Source organism: Enhydra lutris, unplaced genomic scaffold (assembly GCF_002288905.1).
Source record: "Enhydra lutris kenyoni isolate GAN:26980312 unplaced genomic scaffold, ASM228890v2 scaffoldscaffold5, whole genome shotgun sequence".
Lineage (NCBI taxonomy): Eukaryota > Metazoa > Chordata > Mammalia > Carnivora > Mustelidae > Enhydra > Enhydra lutris.
This window is the reverse complement of record NW_019154089.1, coordinates 50,893,847-50,921,004: the sequence shown is the minus strand read 5'-3', so window position 1 is coordinate 50,921,004 and position 27,158 is coordinate 50,893,847. Positions and strand designations below refer to the sequence as shown.

The 27,158-nt window shown below is 38.3% G+C and overlaps 1 protein-coding gene across 5 annotated transcripts; it reads right to left on the bottom strand.

The window, feature by feature from the left end:
* Positions 1-840: 840 nt before the first annotated feature.
* Positions 841-25,639, bottom strand: LOC111141181 (UDP-glucuronosyltransferase 3A2-like). 5 transcript variants are annotated; one of them, XM_022493556.1, is made up of 8 exons: positions 25,516-25,639; positions 23,226-23,327; positions 21,514-21,519; positions 13,322-13,430; positions 10,117-10,648; positions 3,826-4,057; positions 2,116-2,335; positions 841-1,117 (listed from the first exon to the last, which is right to left on the bottom strand). In XM_022493556.1, exons 1-8 carry the CDS (start codon positions 25,637-25,639, stop codon positions 841-843), a joined length of 1,602 nt encoding a protein of 533 aa, XP_022349264.1. The 5 variants fall into 5 exon arrangements, with proteins under 5 accessions (XP_022349264.1, XP_022349267.1, XP_022349265.1 ...); XM_022493559.1 differs by lacking the exon at positions 21,514-21,519 and adding an exon at positions 13,618-13,621 and having other exon boundaries at positions 23,224-23,327; positions 25,546-25,639; XM_022493557.1 differs by having other exon boundaries at positions 25,546-25,639.
* Positions 25,640-27,158: the final 1,519 nt, after the last annotated feature.

Genomic DNA, 27,158 nt, shown 5'->3' with positions numbered 1-27,158 from the left:
GAACTGTGAGAAATGAAAACCACAGCATTACCTGTGGTCCAAAAGCAGGCTCCATGTCTGACCAGCAAAGGAGGTACTCTTCACAGGTGGGGACTCAGAACAGAGACTACAGGTAGAGTCATGGGAGGGTCATCCCTGCCTAGCTGCAGAGTGGGGACCAGGCTTTCTGAGCTTGGAGGTAAGGTGAAAAGGAGATACAAGTGGAAAACCCAGCATGGAAGTACTGGCCAGTATCTTATGTCATATCATGAAATGTGAGGGTGGAGAAAGGGCAGAGAGACTGAGAGATGTCAGACACCAAGGATGAAGTAAGCATGACCCTATGTCTAGAGACAGAGTGGGGTTGACAGTGGGGCTCTCTACTGAAGGTTTGGGTCTGAGTGAGGAGACCACTGAAGAGAGGCAAGTCAAGAAGCCAAAATCAAACTCATAGACACAGAAAACAGAACAGGAGTTGCCACAGAGTGGGGATGGTGGTTGGGGGCAGGGATATGAGGAATTACTGTTTGATCAGCATGGAGTTTGATTTTGGGAAGATGAAAACTGTTTTGGAATGGGTGGTGGTGACGTTTCCATGATAATGTCAATATGCTTGATGCCACTGACTATACAATTAATGGCTAAATAATAAGCTTTATAAAATATATATTCTACCACAATTTGAAAAAATAATCCCAAGATTACTTCATAAGAATTTCCAAACAGAGGCAGAAACAGCGAGGATATTATTTCTGCACTACCCTCAGGTACCAATATGGAGAATACACTAGGGGTGTCTGTGCTAGGGAAAGCCTTCTACAACCTACAGCTCCCCAAACACCCATCAAGACAGCACCTCCATCAGGCCTTCTTCAGCTTCCTGGCTCCACACAACCACCTGGCCACCATGCCCAGCAGCTTCCCACAGATCCACAGTGTGCTCAGGGTGACCACCAGCAGGAACAAGAAGACATCCAGCAGGTACTGCTCATGCCATGGCTGCTGCAGGCCATGGGGCTTGAGGTGGGCTGCACCTCCTGTCTGGAGGATGTGGTTGATCCAGCCCACCAGCCTCTGGGTAGGGGTCAGGGGGTGGGAGCGCCTGATGATGCTGGCAGCCACAGCTGCTGACTTGTACCTGTTAGCAGAGACAGGGTGTTACTCATGTGGTCTCAGAACTCTTAGAGACCTTGTATCACACACACACACACACATACACACACACACACATACACTTTCATCCATATGCACAAAAGACTCAGTTTCAAGGAAAAGTGGTTGGCCTGGTCTTGTCACAGTCTATCTGGGTCCCATTGAAAAGTTCTAACTGGTCTGTCCATGCAAAGATCCATGCTTAGGGCTAAAAGTGTTAAATTATAAAAAGGTGACTAACTTGTAAGGACAAGTCCTACCTAAAGACACTTATGGTACAATAAAGGAAAAGGTATAGGAATATATGTAATGTAACTAACATACACCCAAATCAAAGTAAATTACCTTGAGACTCTAACAAGATATTTAGTTCATCATGGTTACCACATCCTTATGCTGGATGGCAATTTACATAAGAGAATATGGGCCTTTTACTGACTCACTTAAGAGAAATTCATCCCATCTTACGATTATGATTGAATGGGGTGGGAGAGAGGAGCACATTTAGGACTGCCACACAAAGGCTTCCTGCCTCTCTGAAGAGAGGATGTTGGAGATGAGCCTGACTGTCACGAAGGAGCTAGGTCTGTGAAGAGAAGGGAAGGGTGTCCGAGGGAGCAACACTGACAAATGGTCTGAAGCAGGAAACACTGTGGCATATTGGGGGACAAGAATGTGACCTCCTGCTTAGTGCAATTCTACTATCAGTAGTCCCAAAATATAAGACCTCTAACAGACCCTATGTAAGTAGGTCAGAGTCCTCACAAGACTTCAGATAGAAATTTTACTCAATATCTAATCTGAACTCCCTAGTCTTGCTCTCAGAGGAAAAAAGGCATCTGTTAGCATCGTACACATATTATTCCGTGTCTTGGAAGTTTCAGCTTTTATTGAAAAAAAAAAAAAAAAAAGCACTACACAGTGCCATTTGTGTTGGATGTCTTCATTCAGTCTAGATGACCACAAGCCCAGAGAACTCCATACCTCTTGTCTTCAATTACTTCCTTTATCTTCAGAGCCAATGTCTCTGCCTTAACCTGCTTTAACTGGATAGAGACACCAAACTTTTTGGCTTCTACTCGGATCAGGTTTTCAGCCTGTTCTCCAAGGACAGGAATCCCTACCATGGGTACACCATGTTGGATGGCCTCCATTATGCTATTCAATCCACCATGGGTGACAAAGAGACGGATGCGTGGGTGAGCTGTTGCAAATCAGGAACAGAGCAGAATATTTCAGGGTGAAAATTTTCAGAACATCTTTGAAAGGATCAAAGGCAGAAAAAAAATACAAAGGGATCTTAAACTATGTTGGAGAAAATAGATTTATTGAATTAGCTTAAGACACACTCAAGGGTACATATTCCCCAAGATAAAATATTCTGGTCTTATCTCCATACAGAGATTCTTCTAAATCAATCCTTCTAAGACTCAGAACCCAGGGACAGCTGCTGAGAACAATCCTAAGCACAACATTTCCCTCCATACATATATCCATCCCTCCAACCATCCTTATATTTCCACTCTGTATCTCCCTTTGCTTCTCCTGTGTCTGTTTTCACACTATTACTTTCTCCCAGTGCTACTCTCTCTTTTCTGATTTACTATCTCTATCTCTCTCTCTGTCTCTATCTCTTGCTCTCCAGGTTTCAAGCTCTCCCTTTCACTGCCCATTCACTTCCTTCTTATCTGAAGGCTAGCACATTTACTGACATCACAGCTCATGTGGCATTCATCAAACTTACACTATATGTGGTTTCTCCTTAATTTCACAAAAATCCTCTAAAGTAGGCAATGATGGACCACTCATCTCGATATTTCTAGTTTCTGTGTGCTCACCCCTCTCTATTTTGAGAAAACTAAAACAAGTGCTAATAATGAAGAGTTTATCTCAAACACTGCCTCTCAATAGGGATGTGCATCAGAATCCTTTTGTGTTTCTTTGAAAGTCAGAATCCTTTTCCCTATACCATGCCTTGTGAATAAATGTGCAGAACCCTCTATCTTAAGTTCCCAATATGTTTGTGAGCCATAATCTTGATGAAGAATGTTTGATATAGTCAGTGGTTGTGGCACTGAGGAGCTCCAAAAAGTGGCACATGGACAAAGGGGTGTGAGGAGATCTCTGTTACCAGAGAATATGATGGGCAAAATAAGCAGCTAAGGCTGAGAGGTAACTCAGCTTGAAACTCAGATGTTTTGGCATACCCTTCAGATACTGTCACCAATACTTTGTGAAAGTATGAGTACACCTTTTGGGAAAAAGGAGAATGAACCAATATGTGTGAGAGTGTTTCTATAGTGACATGGGGCTTAATAGATGTTTTAGAGTTGAGGGAAAACAGTGGCAACACATCCTTTGATATGTGATCTCAGAATCCATAAACTGTCTTTGACTAAGTTTGGGTAACCTTGTTGAATGCCAAATATGGTATGGTCAAAACAGCCTGATGACAATATCACTTCTGGGGGCAGCTATGAAGACTGAAATAGAAAGAAAGAAGAAAACATAGCAGTTTTAGCCATTTGGGAAGCAGAGCCTGATTCCCTAAGAACTCCAGCTGGCTGCTCCATTCCTGTCCTCTAAAGATTACCTTTAGGTACCAGATGCCCTTTCTCAGACTGGTGGGGTTGTGCAGTGGAAACTTAAAGATACATAAATGGAAAGAGTGAAGTAGACCTGAACAGTCCTTACCCAATAGGTCATTCTGAGGAAGCCAGTCCATGATTTTCACATTTGCTGCCAATTTGATGTCTTTGGGCCAATGAGAAGGATTACACTTCCATATCACCCCTTGAGACAGATGAGCAAAGGCACTGTTCATTTCCCTGAGAACTTCCTGGGACTGATAGATACTCACAATAGAGCCCAAGGCCACAAGGACAAAACCAGAGTCTCCAAATTTGGCAATGAAATTCTCAAATTCCTGGAGAGAGATAAAAAAAGAAAGGAGGTGGACAAAGTTGTTCGTCAAAGCCAAGATGCTTTGAAATGAAAGTCAGCTATTTACTGAATACGCCTTCCTGTCAGTGCCTAGAGCTCACTAGGTTCTCCTAGCCCCTGGACAGCTCGGTGCCTTCTGTACTCTACTCATATCCATTGTGTCTGGTGGCCTTGAATTCATTTATCTGAGACCTCAGGACACATCCTACCATATAAACACTTTCAGTAATCACAAATAAATATGAAGACAGCTGTAGGTGTCCAGCCACTGCCATAATAGTCTAAGTTGCCCTTGAGGCACTCAAAGCATATTGTAGCACCAACATCTAGACCCAGACCTCGTGTGTATAACAGTGTTTTATAGCAAAGGAAAGTGGAGTTGGTGGGAATCTCTTTCTTCATTGAAAACATGGTCCCCGTACCAGGGTCATTCTCATCCCTCATTCTAGGTGTGGGTAGATATGGTCATTTAGGAGTGTTCCAATGCCAGAGCAGAGGTACTAGTGCCTGGGAGAGTGCCAGTTGGTGTCCTGGTCCAGTAGGGGGCAGCATGCCTTCTGGAGGCTGAGGTAAATGCTGGGGAATGTCTCTACCGGTGTGTAGACACCGGTAGAGACAATGTCTACCGGTGTGTGTTTCACATGCTTATTAGCCATCTATTTGTCTTCTTTGTTGAGAGGTCTCGGAAGGTTTCCCCCCCTTTTGTTAAATTATGGTTTTCTTTTTTTTTTTAAGATTTTATTTATTTATTTGACAGAGAGATCACAAGCAGGCAGAGAGACAGGCAGAGGGGGAGGAAAATGCAGGCTCCCTGCTGAGCAGAGATCCCGATGTAAGGCTCGATTCTAAGACCCTGAGATCATGACCTGAGCCGAAGGCAGAGGCTTAACCCCCTGAGCCACCCAGGTGCCCTTTTGGTTTTCTTATTAATTTTTTTTTTCTGCTCAGAAATTTATTCTCAAGTGATTCAGGGAAAGTTTATAATATTATTTCAACTTTCCTATAATCTTATAATTATTTAAGAGGAATTTAATGGTGTATTAGAGCTTTATCAGCTATTAGGAAAAAAACATGCTGCAGCTTCACAATTCCATTTCTTTTCAAATCTTTGAAAAATATATTTTGGAGCCCTTAAAATGTTTTTGAGCCCATGTTGCAAAGCTTGAACAGCTTCATCATGGGCAGATCATCTAGTTGGCCCAGGTATCTTCAAAATACTTCATCTGTGAGATGACTCTGAAAAGAATACAAATAATAGTTGCGAAATGTTGTATCCAAGTCAGTAAATCCCAGTAGCGAAGAAGCCATATTTTCTCCAATGAGATTTTAAAAAATAGCTTGACAGAGTTTAATTTTAAGAGTTCTTTGTATACTATGTATATTTGTGTGTATAAAGTGTTTGCATATTTTGAATAGCACTTTTGAACAGATAAGTGTGTTCCAAATATTTGCTCTTGTTCTGTGGCTCCTCTTTTTATTGTCTTGACAGTGCCTACATAGAACAAAATTTTTAAAAGATTTTTATCTATTTATTTGAGAGAGAGAGAGAAAGGCAACCCAAGTGGAAGGGGGGGAGGGATGCAGAGGGAGAAGCATGCTGCAGGGAACCTGATTCAGGAATCCATCCCAGGACCCTGGGATCATGACCTGAGCCAAAGGAAGCTTAATTTACTGAGTGACCCAGATGCCCCCACAACAGAAAATTTCAACTTAGCACACTTAAAAACTCTTTCTTTCATAGAACATGACTTAGGTTTGCATTTAAAAAGTTTTCATCAACCCATAGTTCATCTGAATTTTCTCTGATATCATATTCTAAAATTTTTATACTTTCGCATTTTATATTTGGGCCTGTGGTCCTTTTGAGCTAATTTTCTTGAAGAGTGTAGGGTCTTAATCCAATTTATTCTTTGTGTGTGCACATATCCATTTTTTCAGCACCACTTTTTTGAAAGTCTACGTTTTCTTAGTACTATTGTCTTTACTCCTATGTAAAACATCAGTTCACTAAATCTGTATGTATCTCTTTTAGGGTTCTCTATTGTGTTACATTTATGATTGATCTAATCATTTGTCAATATCATACTGTGTTGATTACTGTAGCTTTTAGTAAGTTATGAGGTTGAAAATGTCATTCCTCCCACTTTGTTCTTCATTTTCAATATTGTGTTGGCTTTCCAGGATTTTTGCCTCTCTATGCAAATTTTAGGATCATTTTATCAATATCTGCAAAATAATTTGCTGAGATTTTGATTGTGCTTGCACTGAATGTATAGGTCAATTTGGAGAGAAAAAATTCTTGACAATATTGTGTCTTCTTATCCATGGACATGGAATTTCTCTCCACTTATTTAGTTCTTTGATTTCCTTCATTAGAATTTTGTAGTTTTCCTCATATAAATCTTTACATATTTTGTGGATTTATTCCCAACATCACATTTTTGGTGGTGCTAATGTAAATGGTACAGTGTTTTTAATTTCACATTCCCTCATGCATTGCTAATATATAAGAAAAGTGTTCATTTTTTACATTAAACTTCTTTCCTGTGACATTGCTATGATTGCTTTCTATTCCAGGAATTTTTATTTTTTATTTTTTGACTTTTTCACATTTTCAAAATGGACCCTCACGTCATCTGCAAACAAAATAGTTTTATTGCTTTCTTCCTAATCTATATGCCTTTTATTCTGTGTTGTTTGTTTTTTGTTTGTTTGTTTTGTCTCATTTCTTTTGTTAGGACATCCAGTATGAGGCTAAAAGGTGACGGTGAGATGACATACTTGCCTTGTATCTGATAGGTTGTCCTCTCATTTTCTATATAACATCCTTTGAAATAGAGAAGTTTTTAATCCTGATGAAGGCCAATTTTCCTATTTTTTCCTTTGTTACTCATCTTCTCCATGTCATTTCTACAAATTCGTTGTGAAATAAGTCCATGCAGATTTATCCCTTTCTTTTCTTCTAAATATTTTATGGCTTTTAACTCTTTAATTATGCCATCAATCTATTTTGAGTTATTTTTGGTATGTGGTATGAGGAAGGCTCAAAATACATTCTCTTTCATGTGAAAATCCAGCAGGCTCAGCACCATTTGCTAAAGAGACTATTCTTTCCTTCCTTGAATGGTTTTGACACCCTTGTCAAAAATGAATTGATTGGTCACAGTTGTATAAGTCATCCAACGGTGTTCTTTTTCATATTCTTTTGGTTATTCAAGGTCTCTTACATTTCCATATGAATTTGAAAATTGGCTTTTTCATTTCTACAAAAAGAAGAGGCCATTGAGCTGTTGATAAGGATTAGATCAAATCTGTACATCACTTTGAGTAGTAATGTTCTCTTAACAAAATTAAGTGTCACAACCCATGGTCTGGAGAGGTCTTTCTATTTATTTAGGTCTTTCTGAATTTGTTTCAGCAAATCTGTAGTGTTCAGTGTACATGTCTTTCAACTCCTCAATTTAATTGGATCCTGTTGTACATAGTTTTCTCAATTTCATTTACAGACTATTCATAGTTGCTGTATGGAAACACAAATCATATTTGCATATTGATATTTTCCCATGCAACTGTGCTGGTTTGTTTATTAAAACTAGTAGTTTCTTTTTGGTATATGAATTTTTTGGTATTTTCTACTTAGAGAAATAGGTCCTATGAAAATCAAATTATTTCTACATTGTTCATTCCAGTTTGGATGTGTTTTCTTTCATTTTCTTGCCTACTTGCTTTGTCTAGGGCATATTTGAATAGCAGTGATGTAAGTAGACATCTTACACTACTGATCTTAAGAAGCACAATTGCAGTCTATCATAATGAGTATGTTTTTTGCTGGGAGTGTTCCATATACTCTTTATCATGTTCAATAATCATGTTTATATGTCTAGCTTTGTGAATGTTTTTATCATGAAAGAGTCTTAGTTTTGTCAGATAACTTTTCTGCCTCTCTTGACATGATATGTTTTTTTCTCCCATTCATTCTAATAATGTGTTGTAGTACATTGGTTGATTTTATTATATTAAACCATTTATAAAATATCCTTTATCTCCTGTAAAAGTTATGACATAAGTCTATTTTGTGTAGTATTAATTAGTTTACAACCACCCATAAATGATTCTTAAGAAATTTCTGATTTAATCCCCTAAAAATTTAGTACCCTAAGAATACAATTTTGTCATTCTTCAGAAACATAATTTCTTCTTCTTCATTGTTTGGTTGTCCCCAGCTCAAAGCTTTTACTCTATTATTCAATCTGGCTCTATTTGACTCCATCCAACACTACATCATAAGACCTATCATCCCAGGAAACCACTTAAAATCAGTTTTGCTATCTTTTGATAATTATAAGGTTAATGTAAATCTATTATTTAAAATTGAAAAGAGCAGAGAATGACATCAGAATAAGAGGCTCCATGTTCTCATTCTCTAAAAGAAATGAAAGAAAGAAAGAAAGAAAGAAAGAAAGAGGTAAAGACAGACTGCACCCAGGCAAATGTGTAACCAGCCTCACCTAGGCCAGTAATTAAGTTATGAAAACACCCTCTCACCAGAATCCCTACCCCCAGCAGGTGAATATCCACATGAATAAGTATAAAGTTCAATCCTCAACTTAAACCACACAAATTTTCAACTCAAAATTGATTAAAGAGTAACTGATGGCCTACAGAACAGAAAATATCTGCAAAGTGTATTCCTGATAAGAGATAAATCTCCAAAATCTCCATAAGAAAGAACTACAGCTCAATAGGAAAGAAGAAAGAAAGAAAAGAGAGGTAGTAAAAGAAAGAGAGAGAGAGAGAGAGAAAGAAAAAGAAAAAGAAAAGAAAGAATGATCTTACAATCCCATTAAAATTAGGCTTGGGGGGGGGTGCCTGGGTGGCTCAGTGGGTTAAGCCTCTGCCTTTGGCTCAGGGCATGATCTCAGGGTCCTGGGATGGAGTCCCACATTGGGCTCTTTGCTCAGCGGGGAGCCTGCTTCCCTCTCTCTCTCTGCCTGCCTCTCTTCCTACTTGTGATCTCTCTCCCTCTCTTTGTCAAATAAAAAAGTAAAATATTAAAAAAAATAAAAGGCTAAGGACTGGAATAGACATTTATCCAAAGACAACATGTAAATGGCAAACAGATATATGAAAAAATACTCAGAAACACTAGTCATTAGGGAAATGCAAATCAATTCCACAATGAGATGTTAATTCATACATATTAGTATGGTTATTATTAAAAAACAGAAGAAAACTGTTGAGGATATGGGGAAATAGCAACTCTTACCTACCACTGTTGGGAATGAAAAACAGTAAAGGCACTATGGAAAACAACATGGAAATTCCTCCTCCAGATTAAAAATAGAACCACCATATGATGGAGCAATCTGAGTTCTCTCTCTATACCTAAGGAAATGGATATATACATTTATATATGCATATATAAAATATACAATTATATATATAATATATATATAATGGAATATTTTAAAAAGAAGGAAATTTTGCAATATGGGAAAACATGGATGAAGCTTGAGGACATTATGCTAAGTGACCTAAGCCAGAAAGGCAATACTGCATGAATTAACTTATCTGAAGCATCTAAAATAGTCAGATTCATAGAATCAAAAGCGGAAGTTGGTTTCCAAGGTTAGAGGGGGAGCAATGAGGTAAAAGGCCAGCTACTATTCCATGGAGGAGAAGTTACAAGTAAATGAGATGAATAAGATCTAGAGATCTGATGCACAACATGACACCTAAGTCAATAATTGTACTATTATACTATTAAATATTGTACTATTAAATATTGTACTATTAAAAATTTGATAAGAAGTTAAGTCTTATACTAAGTGCTTTTTTCCACATAAAATAAAATTCAAAATAGAATACAATAGACAAGAAAAGTAAAATTAAATTAAATTAAAAAATAAAAATGTATATCCTCATTGCTTTGCCTGTCTAATCATACTCACTTCCTCTTCCCTCTGCCAGGGGAGCTACTGGTTCTGTCTGCATTTAAAAGTTCTGCATGAAGTCCATATTGAGAGCTAAGATTTTACTTACTTGTGATACTGGTTTAACAGGTCTCGCCATTAAGCCTCCAACATACACAGTGTTGGGAAGTAGAGGCCGAGCAAACTCAAGGGCAAAGTCAGAGTTAACAAACCACAGCTCTGCTTTCTTTAGAAGATGAGACAAAACAGGCCTAGAACCTTCTGGGAAATGTTCCTTGATGGTGTTGTCATATGTAGAGTGGAGTCGCCATTGCTTCAGGGAGAAATCAAAAAGCATCAGAAAATTCTTCACCCTGCCCCAGAAGTCCATGTGGTCAGTTAGCAAGGAACGGAATACTGGAATATAAGACACAGGGATTGGTAGCCCATGGTCCATACTGCCAAACTGGGTGGGAAGAATTGCCACAAATGGCTTCCCAAGCTTCTCAGCAACCAGGAAAGAACAGAAGTCAAATGCTTCGACAAATACCAGGTCAAAGTTCTCGTTTTTTAAGAAATCCATGATATCTCCTCTCCTTAGCAAGTCACTGCATCGAATCCCCAGTTGTTCCATTAACTTTACAACGTTCTCAAATGCTTCTCTGTTTAAAACAAAAGTAATGAGATATATTTATTGAAGGTGTTAACTTCATGATACTTAGGAGAATCTTTGGCTCAAAGAAAATATCCCAGGTAAGTAAGACCATACCTGGCAGCCGCCCACCTATGTTACCAGTGTTCAACAAATACTCTACTCTGGATGTTTCTGCTTCCTAAAATGTTCTTATTTCCTGGGACGCCTGGGTGGCTCAGTTGGTTAAGCAGCTGCCTTCGGCTCAGGTCATGATCCCAGCGTCCTGGGATCGAGTCCCACATTGGGCTCCTTGCTCATCAGGGAGCCTGCTTCTCCCTCTGCCTCTGCCTGCCATTCTGTCTGCCTGTGCTTGCTCTCTCTCCCTCTCTCTCTCTGACAAATAAATAAATAAAATCTTAAAAAAAAAAATGTTCTTATTTCCTCCCCTACCCTTTCTCTGGCCAATCCATATGCATGCACTAGCAAAGCCAATTTAGCTCTTCCTGCATTGAAAGCATCCTTTGACACTAGTAGATCTCAGAGTCTCATGTCTAGTTGGTACATTCTGTGATGTTCTGTTTAACTTTCATTTGTGTACTGAACTTTTCTAAGTGACTGTCCTGTTTACTAACCAAACTGTGGAAGTAACTTCATAACATCAACATTCACGATGTAGCTCTTTTATTTGAAATTAAATATATCCTGAATTTGACAGATTGCCTCACACAAGGAATTTCCTGATGGTAATATTAGAATCCAAGTTCTAAGCTGAATGTGAGATTTATATCTTCCTACCTGAAAATATTAATATTTAAAACAAACAAAAATAAAAGCCTATTTGAAGTTAACTACTACCTTTCCACTTCATGCCAGCTGGAGTATTCACAAAATTTCATGCTAAAATTTTACCAATTTTGAAGACTCTTGCCTATGGCACTACTCCAGGATCTATTCTCTCAATGTTTTCCCATCGGTGCCTTCTAAGGAAATGATCCTTTTCATACAGCACATGGCAAGATGAGAATATTCCTGACCAGAGGTTACAGGTGCAGGTGCTTTGGAGACCCATAGGCCTCCTACATGAATGAAGGACTGAGAGAATCAATGGCCCAGCAAACCTATAACCTGTACAATATTCCACCACGTCCGCCCAATGAAAGAAGACCCACAGGTGAGAGCTCATTAACATGAAGATGCCCACACGTGCTATAGAATCAACTAAAAGTGACAACACATGATTTGCTGAAATTATCCTCTATTATATTTTAAAAGATTTTCATAAAGAATGGTTGCTCAATGTTACTGACAAATTCAGAATATGAAGTGCAATTTCCTCAAACGTAGAGCATGAATCATATTGAAATTAAGATAATAAATGAAAAAATACAGGAAATCACTGTGCTGTGTTTTGTACCATATTTAACATGTGAGTGAAACCAGTCTTTGAGGGACGCCTGAGTGGCTCAGTTGGTTAAGCATCTGACTCCTGATCTCAGCTCAGATCTTGATCTCAAGGTTGTGAGTTCCAGCCTCCTATTGGGGTCAATGCTGGGTATGGAACATACTTAAAAACAAAAACTAAACAAACAAAAAAACAGTCTTTGACATAATAAAGCTGAGGGGGAAGAGATGGGACATATAATTTGAAAATATATGAGTAACAACACAAGATAAAACAAAGTTTCAAGTGAGTACTTTAGATCAAATCTCTTACAGATAAGAGCATTTGGTGTTCTAGTTTGACTATCAATTGGGCTCTATGGAAAAGGCCAGATTTTAGGACCACCTAGTAGCAAATAGAATTTCTTTGTGAGGTTTTTTTGTTTGTTTTTTAGGATTTTATATATTTATTTGAGAAAGAGAGAGCACAAGTGAGGGAAGAGGCAGAGATTCAAACAGACTTCCCACTGAGCAGGGAGCTCAACAGGGGCACATCAGTAGGCTCAATCCCAGGACCCTGAGATCATGACGTGAGAACCAAAGTCAGATGCTTAACCAACTAAGCCTACCAGGTGCCCTGCAAATAGAATTTCTAAGGAACGAAGGGCTATGGACATTAGGCCTGTGTGTTAACCAAACAAAGTATAAATTTGTGTCTTTACCCTCTAATGTCAAAGAAGAACTTTCTATACATCCCAGATAATGACAAAATTCCTCAGGTTACTCACTGGTTGTATATCCCCAAGATATTTCGGTTTTTTAAATGAGTTTAAAAGATAGTGTTTCAAGGTATTAAATAACAGTATTCAAAAGCATCTTTCTATTCTTGAATTTATGTGAGGGTAAGGGAGGAACAATAAATGTAAACTGGTGGTTCTCATCGCCTATTGACAATGAGAAATTTGTCTATCACAACTTCTGTATTTTGGAGAATATATATGCAAACACCATAGATGAAATGTTGCAAGGAAGATCCAGAGGAACAATCCCCCTCACTATACAGAAATACATTCATGCTTTCAGTGGAAGAGCCACAGTATACATACACTGAATGACTGGTAGTGCAAAACTCATTTACTCCATCCATATACTGCCACCATCATTGATCTCCCCATCCATCCAGTCATCCATCCATCCATCCATCCATCCACTCACCCATCCATCCATTTCTCTTAAATTCACACCAAGTATCCATGCATGCAACCATTCATTTCTATCACTAAAATGGCAAGCCTTTCATTCAGAGAATAAAAGAAATTACCTGCCATGCAAAGCTTCTGTCACAAAGAAATCAAAAGAGTTATTAAAATCTTTTCTATGATCTTCAGGTGGAAGCCAACTGATAACATTGTATGAAATTTCATTCTTTTCTAAAAATAAAAAATAAAACACCAATAAGGAAATGTTTAATGATACCATACAACCCTTATTAATAGTGACATGATGATATCATGTTTGTTTACTCCAAGGATTGTATATATACTCAAATGCTTGCTTTTTGAACTTTGGTTTGGTTTGGTTTTTCTGCTTTCTCATTTCTTCAATCATGCAAACTGCTAAACTTTATTGAGAACCATATAATGATACAGTCACTTTTACTCACTTTAAAGTAAGAGAAGTTTCTGTTTAAAGTTTACACTTAAAGGTGTAACTAGTCACCATTTTATAGGTGAGAAAGGAGTGCCAGATAATTTGTCAAGAATGCACATACAGGGACGCCTGGGTGGCTCAGTTGGTTAAGCAGCTGCCTTCGGCTCAGGTCATGATCCCAGTGTCCTGGGATCGAGTCCCACATCGGGCTCCTTGCTCATCAGGGAGCCTGCTTCTCCCTCTGCCTCTGCCTGCCATTCTGTCTGCCTGTGCTTGCTCTCTCTCCCTCTCTCTCTCTCTGACAAATAAATAAATAAAATCTTTAAAAAAAAAAAAAAGAATGCACATACAGTGAATGTATAATTTGTATTTGAATACAGATCTCATTCACTGCCAACTTCCCAGGCATTTCCCATTTAGAAAAGAAATCATTTTCATTAAAATTAAAAGTGATACATGCACAGGTTTTTCACTCTGCCAAAAAGATACCAAGACCTAATTTTAAAAAAGCAGTCTTCTGCAGCCCTACTCCATATCCTGGCATTTCCCCATAAGTCATGTGTAAAAAAGAGTCTGATGCCATTTTTTAAGTTGGGCAGATGATGGCTTTCAAGCTCCATCTCCCTCTTAACCTTCTGGGACATATCTTGGCAAACAGAGAAGAAAGCCTCAACATGCCATCTCTTAAACAAGGAAGAGTTTCAAGCCAAGCAACCCACACCCATATAGGGGAATCCTCACCTCCACCCTACTCAGAAGCTTCCGTAATTGGTATTTAGGGACAAGAGTATGGGAGTAGCCATTCAGTGGCCCTGGCCATGTGTCTCACGCAAACCTATTTTCTGTGTCAGCTTAAATTGTGCTTCTGAATCCCTGCGTGAGCTGAGATTGACACGTGGCTAGGCAGAACTCTGTGACCAATGGTTGTGTGTCTCAAGGGCTGCCCCCATTATAAACAGTGCTCTGGATAAGACTGATTCCAGTTTACAAGTGCAACGAATGGTGTGAGGAAGGGCAGTCACCATGCCACAGGTAGGAAGAGATCCACACCTGTAAAAGTAGAAGGTGCATACAGCCCTAAAAATTGCCTTTGCTACTGATGCTGATTACCTCTCTGTAGCTAAAAGAAAACCTTGACTAACGTGGTAATATGGTAAAACACTGATGACATGCCCATGGAGCTAATTCAAGGGGTTTATTCAAAGTCAGGTTAATTTTACATCTTTCAAAATGACCACCAGTGAGGCCCCTAGCCTTAATGATACTAACTGGGACATTCTGAAGAAGAAACTTATAAATATGAGCAGGTTAGAATGGACATTATCCCAAAATACCTCTAATAACCCAAAGAAAGAAGAAAGAGAAAGGCAAGGTAGGGTGGGAGAGTCAGGAAAGAAATTAAAACAGAGTGGAATGTAACATGATACATGTGGAATGTAACATTACTTTAAAAAAAGAAAGGCACAGATTGGCTTTTGTGCCTCTAAATCAGGGCATCTAAATAGTTTTAACATCAGATGAGATGAGCCACTGACAAACTTTAATGGTCTTAATCGATACTGGGACAAAAAATAACAGCTATATGAGAAGAGCCCACTAGATATATACAGAAAATTTCAGTACTCTTAGGAGTCAAAATGTTAGATAGAGGACAAATTTGCATGCCCTGCCTTAACTACTGGGATTAAATATCCCACAGTCATAAGAGTCATTTCTTCTACATTATTTCCTAGGGGCTATGGTTGCTCTTGATATAACAAGTAAAAAACTAAAATAAAATTAAAGTTTGGGCATTTACAATCAGCTTGACAAAAAGAGACTCTTTGGATCTGCCCAACGTATTAAAATGGTTAATACAACCCATAAACAGTGCCTTTAAGGATTAAATCCCATTGTAAAGGATCTGTTAAGCAAAAGAGTGATTACCTCCACTGGTTTTCCCTTTAATGGCCTGGTTTATACTATTCTTAAACAGCAAAGAAGTAATGATGCCTTGCAGTGGATTACTATAACATAATTGTGCAGTGACATATTATATTAAGCACCCCCCATTTCCAATGTTACTCAAATTGCTGACTATTTCTAAGTATTAATAGGTATTTTACATGCATAGATTTGATAATATGTTCTGCTCAGTTTCTATTTCAACAAGCACTCAGCTAGTTTCTCTTCTTCTTCATCTTGGCAGGATACAAATCATTTTTAACTGCTTTCTTATGGACTACCTCAACAACCTGCACACGAGCTTTGCTGGCAACACCTTAACCACATTCAGTTTTCTCCAGAAGCACATGTATGACATTGCATCAAGGACAACCTCCTTTTGCAGAGATTCATCCAGCATGGGCACTCAGGACACAAACATTCAAACAGGAGCTCACAAGAGGGATGTGCTGCTGCCCTACACAAAGCACAATCCATGGTGCCTCAGTTTAATTCCTATGAAGAATTACTTGTCAGTTGAAGGTCTTTCCATCCCTGACACCATCAAGAAACAACTATTTAGGTTCCACTTCCAGCATGAGAGTATAAGGAGCTTTCCTGGACACACATTTAAACAGGAACTGGTGAAAGTTTTCTTTTATATGTACACACATATATTCAACTATACATATATATTCAGAAAGCAAAAGGTAGTAGTGAAGACTCTAGGAAGATCGTAGAGCACCAGGAATCTGTCTTCCCACCTAGATAACAATTGACTGGCAGAATCTGTCTAAAATATCTATTTTGGAACCTTGTAGTCAACTTCCAGAGAAGGATGTAACTGTAAAGTACACATAATTTTAGTTAATTTCAGTTATTCCAGCAATGTTCATAGTACCAGCCACCCATCCCCCACATACATCTCATGGCAGGCAGCTGAACATATGTTCATAAAGCAGTTTGCACACAGGTTTCAGGAGCCAGAGTGGGTAAAAAGGACGTTCTCCAAATCTCAGGTGTCTGTGCTTTGACTATGAATTGCTACTTCTGATCACATAGGTACAGACAAAGAGTAGGCAGTGATGTTTTTGCATCATGCTATTTTTTTTTCAAGCACATTCTGTTCTGGCTGAATGAACTTCTAGGGGTCTTAAGAGACTGATATCTGTTTTTTTCTCCCTGACTTTTCTCTTTTTCCTCTTATGGGAGACAAACTTTAAGGGCTAGGATATTGGACAAAAACTACATATATGATGAAAATTAGAAAGTGTCTGTTCATGTCACTAAAAGGCTCAGAAAAGACCTAAGAAAACAAAAATTTACAACTCACATTGATGTTCACCCAAAGGCAGCCTAAAGCAACCATAAAATAAAAACAATAAACAAAATTAATAAAAAAAAATCTGCAAATCCTGGAGAAAAGAGGAGAGTCTAATCTCCAGATTTAACACATTGTTAAATTCAACAGGTCAGTATTCAACAAAAAACTCAAGAGATACCAAACAACAGGAAACACCCTAATTCAGAGGAAAATAATAAATTAACAAACTGTCCTTGAGAAAGACCTGATGGCAGATATATTAGACTATGACTTTAAAATAACTGCCATAAATATTCTCAGAGAACTAAAGAAAGATGTGGAGAAGGTGAAGGAAAAAGTTTATACAAAATAGAAATGTAAATAAAAGCACAGAAAATGTAAAAGAAACCAAAAATAAAATATAGAACTGAAAAATGCTATAAATGAAATGAAAATTTCACTAGAGGGATTCAAAGGCTGATTTGAGCAAGCCAAAAAATAATCAGTGAACCTGAAGATAAGACAATGGAAATGATCAAGTGTGAAGAACAGAAAGTTAAGACATTGAAGAAAAGAGAACATAGTCTAAGGAAACAATGTATGCAGTGTAGATGCTCAGAAGGAAGAGAGAGAAAGGGATAGAGAGAATAGTTTACATATGTAATATGTAACAATGTAATACATAATGTATGTAATATATTGTACATGTAGTATACATATATATTATGTATATGTAATATGTAAAATAATACATATATTATGTATATGTAATATATTATGTATATGTATTATTTTACATATGTAATATGTAACAATGTAATACATAATATATGACTGAAAACATAGTAATGGCTGAAAACTCCCCCCCCAACTGGATGAAAGATATGAATATAAACATCTAGGAAGCTCAACAAACTCCAAGGAAAATGAACTCAAACACAAGCATTATAATTGAACTTCAGAAAGATAAAGAGAGAATATTAAAAGCGTTAAGAGAAAAGTGACTTATCACATACAAGTGACTGCCAATGAGATGATCAATAGATTTTAATAAGAAATTTTGGAGGTCAGAAGGTAGTGGCCCAATATATTCAAAATGCTAAAAGATAAAAATGAACAACAAAAAATTCTGTGTCTGGAAACTCTGAATTTCAAAAGTGAGGGCAAAATTAAGACATTCCCAAATAAACAAAAGCTAAGGCAGGTCATTACCACTAGACCTATACTGACAGAATTGTTCAAAGGAGCCCTTCAGAAAAAATGAAATGATACCAGATAGTAACTCAAAGGTGCATGGAAAACTAAAGATTTTAATAAAGGTAAATGCATAGGAAATTATAAAACGATTATCATAGCAATGCTTTGTAACCGCACTTGTGGTTTCTACATGATTTATGAAACTAGTACACTTTTAAAAACCAAATATTAGTTTAAAAACAAGTCTTATTTAAACTTTATTTGTAATTCCAATCAAATTTTCTCTGTAATTTAATGTACTAATGCATTTAAATTAATGATAGTTTATGATTGGGGCACACAATGTTCAAAGACGTAATTTTGTGACATCAACAATTCAAGGGGGTGGGGATGAACCAAGCTTTGTAGGAAGAGAATTTTTGAATGTTATTAAAGTTAAACTGGTAAATATTAAAATGTGAGTGACATATATTTATCATGTTAAATTAAATCCCCATGGTCATGCACATTAAAAAATAGCTATAGAATATACACAAAAGTAAATGACAAAGGAAGTTAAATGTTTCATAACAAAGAATCAACTAAGCACAAAAGAAACAGTAATATAGGAAGGGACAAAAAAGCTATAAGGCATGTAAAAAAATAGCAAAAGGACAGATGTAGTCTCTCCTTTCACAAATAACATTCAATGTACATGGATTAAATTCTCCAATGAAAATATAGACATTGGCACAATGGATAAAAATACAGGAACCAATTGTAATAGCCTTGTATGGTGACAGACGGCAGCTACACTTGTGGTGAGCACTACATAACATGTACATTTGGCAAACCACTATTTCTCACAGCTGAAACTAATGTAAGTTTGTGTATCAACTATATTTCAATAAAAAGTAACACTTTAAAAATAAAATGGGTTAACAATGGGGGAAAGAAGGTGTGGGGTATATGGGCACTTCCTATAATATCTTTCAACTTTTCTGTAAATTTACAGTTATTCCAAAACAATGAAATGTGTTAAAAAAAATACAAAAAAAGAAGCTCACAAACACACACACGAAGGAAAGTTTGTCCAACTATATATACTGTCTACAAGAGACTCACTTTAGAGCCAATGACACAGACAGGGAAATAATGGAAAAAGATATTCCAAACAAGTAATAAGCAAAAGAAAGCAGAATTAGATGAGAAAATGCCAAACATAATAGACTTTAAATCAAAAAGATTGCAAGGGACAAGGAAAGACATTATATATTAATAAAGATTCAATAAGGCAAGAAGATATAACAATTATAAACACATATGCACCTAATGACAGACCCTCAAAATAACTAAAGCAAATCTGGCAGAATAGAGGGAGAAACAGACACTTCTATATAATCATTGGGCATTTCAATACCCACTCTTAATAATGGATAAAAAAAAACAGAAAGAAGATCAGTAAAGAAATAGAAGATTTACACACATTGTTCCACTAGATGTAACAGACATATACAGAACACACTACTGAACAGGATACACATTGTTCTCAAGGGTACAGGGGACATTTTCCAGCAGAGGCTCTATGTTTAGCCACAAATAAGTCTCAATAATGTTAAAACATACTTATCACAAGCTATCTAACCACACCAGGATGAAGTTAGAAATCAACGACAGACAGAAAACTGGAAAATTCACAAATTGTGGAAATTAAACATTATCCTTTTAAATAATGCATGTATCAAAAAGAAATCACAAGGAAAATCATAAAATACTTACAAAGAAATAAAAATAAGCATGCAACATGCCAAAACATATGGGATGCACCAAAAGCAGCAGTTAAAAGGAAACTTAGAGTTTCAATGCTTATACTAAAAAGGAAGTTATCAAATCAATACCCTACTCTGTTACCTTGAGACACTGGGGAAGAAAGTGTACTAAGCCTAAAACAGATGGTAAAATTGACAAAGATTGGGGGAAAACTAATAAAATTGGAAATAGAAAACCAACAGAAATCAATGAAAGCAGAGCCAGTTCTTTGAAAAGATCAAGAAAATTTACAAACAAGAAAGATACAAATTATTAGGAACAGAGATGAAAGAAGGAACACCACTAATGACCACACAGAAATGAAAAGGACTATAGGAGAATTCTATGAACTTTAGATGGCAATAAATTAGACAATGGGTGATGTGGACAAATTCTTAGAAAGACAGAAACTACCAAAGTTAATTTAAAGAAGAAAAATACATTCCAAAGACACCTATAAAGACGAAAGGTTGTTCCATTGGGTAAAGAGCACAGAATCTCTTGCCATATAGATATCCAAAATGTACCTGAGGGTTACACATGTGTCTCCACACACCAAAGACACAATACACAGCATGAAGCAAAACTCTTTATCCTCTACAGATTTTCAGACATTACTGATCATAATCAAGGCACTGCTTCATTTCTCCACATGCACAATGCTGGTCTTTTGAAAAAAAGACACTCTGTGAAACATTGAACTCCCTCACCAGCCTCAGGGAGCAGGTCTCACAAAATACCATAATGACTTTCTTATACAAGATCAAGAAAGAAACTGACCTCACCCTGATAACAGCAGACTAAGATATTGGGATTTTTAACTCCCAGGCTAAGGTGAGCACTATTTGATAGATTATCTGAGGAACCTATGAATCCAATCAAAGCCTGAATTCCAACATAGGGCTTCCTTACTTACATTATCTTCTGATCTGCTCTCCTACAACCATATTCAACAAAATCAGAACTAGCTGACTAAAGGGGTGGAACTGTCTGGTCATGATGATGTCCCTCCAGATAACTTTGCTTCAGTGATTTTAGGCAAGCCCTTGAGAATCAATGATGTAACAGATCCCCCAAAACAAAGAAGACCTGTCACTTGGGCAATATCTACCTGGTAGAGAAGTAGAGCAAGCTCTCTTAGGAAAAGGAAGAGTCAGAACTGCAGACAACTAATTCTTCTGTAGGGTGGCTTCTTATACTTGTGATTTCAGTTAGTGATTGAAATAATCTTAAAGAGGCGCCTGGGTGGCTCAGTGGGTTGGGCCTCTGTCTTCCGCTCAGGTCATGATCTCAGGGTCCCAGGATGGAGCCCCGCATTGGGGGGGGGGGGGTCTCTGCTCAGCAGGGAGCCTGCTTCCCCCTCTCTCTCTGCCTGCCTCTCTGCCTGCTTGTGATCTATCTCTCTCAAATAAATGAATAAATAAAATCTTTTAAAAAAAAAGAAAAAGAAATAATCTTATAAGTCAATGTTAGAAACTGAGGTTAATTCATTATTTCTGAAGTCATTTATTTATTAAAGTTGTACATAATAACCTTATAAGGAAGTTATCCAAGCAGGTAGTCAATGTAGGTTCAAAAGTTTCAATATTGAGTGTTGAATCGGGTCAACAAAAATAATCCAATCACGTGTTCCCTTATTTGCAAGCCTCTACCAAAGTCTACTGCTGAAGAGAAAAATAAATAACCCATTTCTAAACCTCAGAAATTCCCGGTGAATGGTAAATATTGCAAGAAACTCTGGACTATTAAAACTTGGAAACAAGAACAAAACTAAGGGAATCCATGGGTCCTCTGAATGGTTTATAGTTTTGAGTGTGTGTAAAGAGTTAGAGTCTGAAGTTTTCAGCAGCTTCTCAATCTGTGGGAACCACCAAAATGAAATGATAATGGACTACAACTAGCATGGTTGGCAGTCAAGACAAATACACAATCAAACTGACAAGGCAGATACAAAGGGATATGTACAGAAAGGAAATCTAGTGAACAATATAGTACTTGATCTAGAGGGTGATTAAATAGCAACAGAGCCTGAAGTTCATCTTCAGAATTTCATAATTGCTCAGACTTGTTTTTCATCAACAATCATTAATTTTGGATTTTTTTAAATTAAAGTCTCAGCAATTTTGAATGAGACACCCAGAGCTTAAAGTTCTGGATCGACCCACTCTATTATTAACCTGCTGTGTGGACTTGAACAAATCTTTTGAGTTCTCTGGTCCTCTGTGTCCTTGTCTGTCAACAGAGAAGATTTCACAAGATTGATGAGCTTCATCTTAGCTACAGATTTTTTTGGATTTTCTTAATTCAAATTCAATTAGTCAACATATAATACATCATTAGTTTTTGATGTAATGTTCAATGGTTCATTAGTTACATATAACAACTTACACCAGTTAGAATGGCTAAAATTAACAAGACAGGGAACAACAAATGTTGGCAAGGATGTGGAGAAAGGGAAACCCTCCTACACTGTTTGTGGGAATGAAAGCTGGTACAGCCACTCTGGAAAACAGTATGGAAGTTCCTCAAGAAGTTAAATAGAGCTACCCTACAACTCAGCAATGGCACTACTGGGTATTTAGCCCAAGGACTCAAGAACTTCTGACATCATTATGCACAAGTCATGGGCAGCCAGAGACACTCAAGAATATAGGCTCATCTCATTGATAGATCTGATCCTAGGACATGATTAAAAGACATCCTTTAAAAATGCTTTCTTAGGGACGCCTGGGTGGCTCAGTTGGTTAAGCGGCTGCCTTCGGCTCAGGTCATGATCCCGGGGTCCTGGGATCGAGTCCCACATCGGGCTCCTTGCTCCGCAGGGAGCCTGCTTCTCTCTCTGCTTCTGCCTGCCTCTCTGTCTGCCTGTGCTCGCTCGCTCTCTCTCCCTCTGTCCCTGACAAATAAATAAATAAAAAAAAATCTTTAAAAAAAAATGCTTTCTTAAAAGTTCAGGTCTCATAACAGGAGTAGAAAGTAACATATGAAACAAGAAGAGCAGCTCTCCTTAAATAACAAAAACTGTAAATATGGCTGAACAATTCTGTTCAACACAATTAAAGGCACACCACAGAGTAGAGTTATCAAAATAAACAATAATGATATACAGAGTTTTGCCTAGATGAAGTGACACCTAGCTGAGGGGGTAAAACATGGAGTTATGACATGCGGAGGTCAGATCTACAAATCTTAATATGATATCCAGGGGGTAACATGAACATACATGCACATATTTTCCCCTTTTATTCAATATAGCTAGATTCAAACAGATTTTGTGCTAAGCAGTGTTATACAGAAGACATAGTCTCTCTGGGATAGAAGAATTCAATGATTACAAAAAACAAAAAAACAAACAAAAACACACCTGGAATTAAGAATTCTTCTCCATAAAAAAGCATAGTGACATTGTAACCATGATCTTGAAGAATCTGAGATACCCGGTCCTGCAGTAAATAATGGCTTCCACCTAGGAAAAACACGAAATTTCATTTTGTAAAAATGAGAACAGAGGGTCTGAAACTGATGTGGTGGATAGAGAAATCTAAGGTAAGAGGGCAGAGAGTTGACTGTGAACAGAGGACAATGAGTTTCTTCAGTCCCCCTGTCTCACTTTGAGTAAGCAGCAGCCAAGACACCTACCCAGTGTGTGTCTAAATCCCAACCAGTGTAATTGTTCCATCAAGATTTCCTTTTGTGATTCATGGTCTCCATGTCACTGTGACAAGCTTCTCTACTTAGGCCTTAGGAGTTCCTGATCCTGGGTACATACTGATATTAGCCAGCTCTTATGGGGACACAGTGGAAATTAGGCACATTACTATGGAGGGGAATAGGAAGAGATCCCATTGACAATTGGTCAGAGATCTTTATGGAATACTTCCCTTAGGAAATTTATGTTAGAGTCAGACCCAGATACTGGGAACTTGAATATCAGACTGAGAAATAGCCATTGGAGCATAAGGAGGTAGACCCACCACTTAGAACCCAAATCCTGAGATTCAAAAATATTTGACAGGATGTTTCCAGTTGGAGCTTGTAAATTGCTGAGTATCAAATTAAGTCATTCAGAACAACTGTGGACCTTTAGATGGAACTACAGGATCCTACACATGATAGGTTTGGATATCACCCATCCTAATATTCCTGAGATTCTAATGAAGAGGAAGTTTGATCCTCTGGGGTGGTACAGGTTCTATCAATGCAATGACTGTGAAAGACCATAAGCCACCATGGAGATTTTTGTTGACTCTATGGGTCTCGGCAGCAGAAAAAGTCAGAGTAGGAAGAAAGCTATAGACTTTGCCCACGTGGGAAGTGAGGGTTATTTGGAAGATGAAGATCTCATGATTACTGAGTAGGCAAGAGGGATGTCAGACTACAATAACAGTGTGTATCTGTGGAAATTACTCTAGTCTTTTATATCTATACTGTGTTGGCTGAGGTAACGCCAGTTATATATAACACAAACCCCTATCCTCCTCAGACTGCCTGCGATGGATCACATTAAATCCTTGAGAAAAATGGATGGAGGGGAGAAGCCATCCACAGAGGCAGCCATTCCTGAGGGTATTGGGGAACCCAGTGCATTCTGGGCCAAAGGTGGGGCTTCCAGCTCTTCTAAACCATATGTGCTCCCTCCCAGAAGGACACATACTTTAAAAGTACTTTTTTTCTGCTACCTTTTTCACTAAAAATAGTTTTAAAATAGAAAAGAGTTTTTTTAAATACTGATTTTTATGAATCCCCACTGTAAAGTGTAGATTCTGAGGAAGAGGATCGGTTTGAGGTAAGAAATAGTGAGTAAAGTCCAAATGTGTCCATCAGGGAGGTCTGGTGTGCTCTTGCAAAATGCCCCTCATTTCCCTGACCCTCAGGTTCCTGGTCAGGAAATAAAATAGGGATATCCAATTAGATGAACTTGGTGGTTTCTTCTAGCTCTAGGATCCCCAGATACATAGGGATTTAAAGTGATCCCAATAGCCCCCTATCCTTTCACAGCGGATCCAAAATATTCTTGGGGGAAACTCCATCCTATGATAACTCTTTATCCTAATAAGTGCTCCTGTTGCCCTTCTGTTCCCATTGGGGAAAAGTAAGGGGAAAATTTCATTGACAAAATTAAATGCTTCACTGTCCTTTAAAAGCTTCCAGCAGCACGGGCAAAAGAGAGAGGGCTCTAAGAACTTGATTGTCCCGGGGTCCCTTCCTCTGTCCTGTAAGTCTTCCAGGTATCCTATCACTGACATATTTTTAGTCTGCCCTGTCTCCAAGAGCCTAAAACTGACCTCACCATCCACTTTCTACTGGTATCTACTCCACACCCCCAGATTTTTAGGGTGTGCCTCTGAAAGTATCTTCTTTGACTAGAGTAGATGGCTTAAGGTCTCCAGGTCAGTCTGGAACTAAATTCTGGCCCCAGATACACAATGGGAAACCCTTCCAGAGTGGATAAAATGAGAGGAAAGGAGACCACTGATTTCTCCACAACTATCTTCCCTATCCCCAGCAGTAGGGACCCCACTCTGACATGCCAGGCCCCCTCCCTCTTCTTCTTCCTCTAACCTGGGACTCAAGCCCTGTGAGGAAAACCACATAGAATGACCCTCTGACCTATGGTGTGTGCCTGAGTCCTAGAGCAGGTACATGAGGTGCACCTGACTCTGATTCTCCTGCCAAACACTCACCCAGTGAGAATGCAGTCAGAATTTTGATGGCCTCTGAGAGCAGGAACCCAGGCAGAAGGAAGCCTGCTAGCAACAACATTCCCTTCCCCGCCATGCTAGCTCCTGTACCAGCTGTGTCACCCAGCTCTGTGCCCAGATCCCTGGGCCCTGGGCTCTGCACAGTGACCTGTGGGCTCTGGGGACACGTGCTGCACTGGCAACCAAGGAAATGTGCTGACAGGCAGCTAGGGAAGAGGAGAGGGGTGGATCCCAACTGTCTTCTCTTCTGTTTGTCACTTCTGGCCTTCTGCTCCTCCTCCCAGGGTGCCTACTCTACTGGCCAATCTGTCCTCACCCTCTCTAACCTGGAGCGGTGAGAAGGAGGAGTTAGTGAACTCTCCTTAACCCCTCTCTGTCCTTGTAATCACTGCACTCTCCACAGAGAAGAGACTCTGAACCAGGAGTGTAGGGACCTTAGGAAGTCCCTTCCAAGATAGTTCCATCTCCAGGTGACTCAGTTCAATTTCCATTTTAGGGAACTTTTTATGAATTTTCCACGTCCTAACTGTTCTATTGACCTCATTGTGACATCCCCATGCCCCAATGCCCCAGGTACTTGCTTAAAATCTTTGCTAGTGTTCCAATATCAAGATGCCCAAAGCTGATTCCCAAAGAAAAACTGCTTACACTTATTGCTCAAAGAGTTTCTTTGGAAAATAACCTGTTGATGACAAGTGCCAGGGTCCTCTAAGTATTAAGCTCCACTAGAAGGCTAGGTCTTGACCTGAAGTACTAAGTCTCTAAAGGTCAGTCTATAATTCTGAATGGGCATGATAAAACAAGACTGGGTGGTGGGCACCAAGAAGTTCTAATCTTATAAATGCTTGAAATTATTTCTTAGAAAGATTATAAAACTCTCCAAACATTATTCCAGTTTTCCCTTATACTATGTGATTGCATGCATGTGCATTCACAATTATCATCCGTTCAGGTATTCTATCTTCCCTATGAAAAACTTAATCTGCATTAGGAAGGCACCATTTAATGATTATCTAATCACCGTATTTTATCTACAAACCTTATTCTAATCCCTCCACTTGTCTGATTAATATCCTATGATGTGATATGAATTTGCTGGTGCAGGAGCCAACCCAGGATCACTTATTACATTTACTTATCATGTCTATTCATATCCTTTAGTGAGGATTGGTTCTCACCCCTTCTTTGTCTTTCATATCATTGATATTTTAAAGAGTACAAGCTGCTTATTTTGTGTGATGGATCCCAAGTTAGATTTGCCTGATGTTTCTCCCTATACTTCAGGAATACTACAAAGGTTTTGTTGATTCCATCTCAGTGAGTCACGATGGGAAGCACGTGATGTCAGATGGTCCTGTCATTAGAGATGATAACTCTATCCTTTGTTTAAGGGGGTACTCACCAAGATTCTCCACTGTAAAGTTGTTATTTTGTAACCCTATAATTAGGAAGATGTGGGGAGACATTTTGAAGCTGTGTAAATATTCTGTTTCTATCAAATTTCACTCACTCATTTTATCATCTTTCATATTTCTTACCTGAAGCAATCATTGCTGTCATGATGGCTAATCAATTATTTTAACTGAATTTTTCTT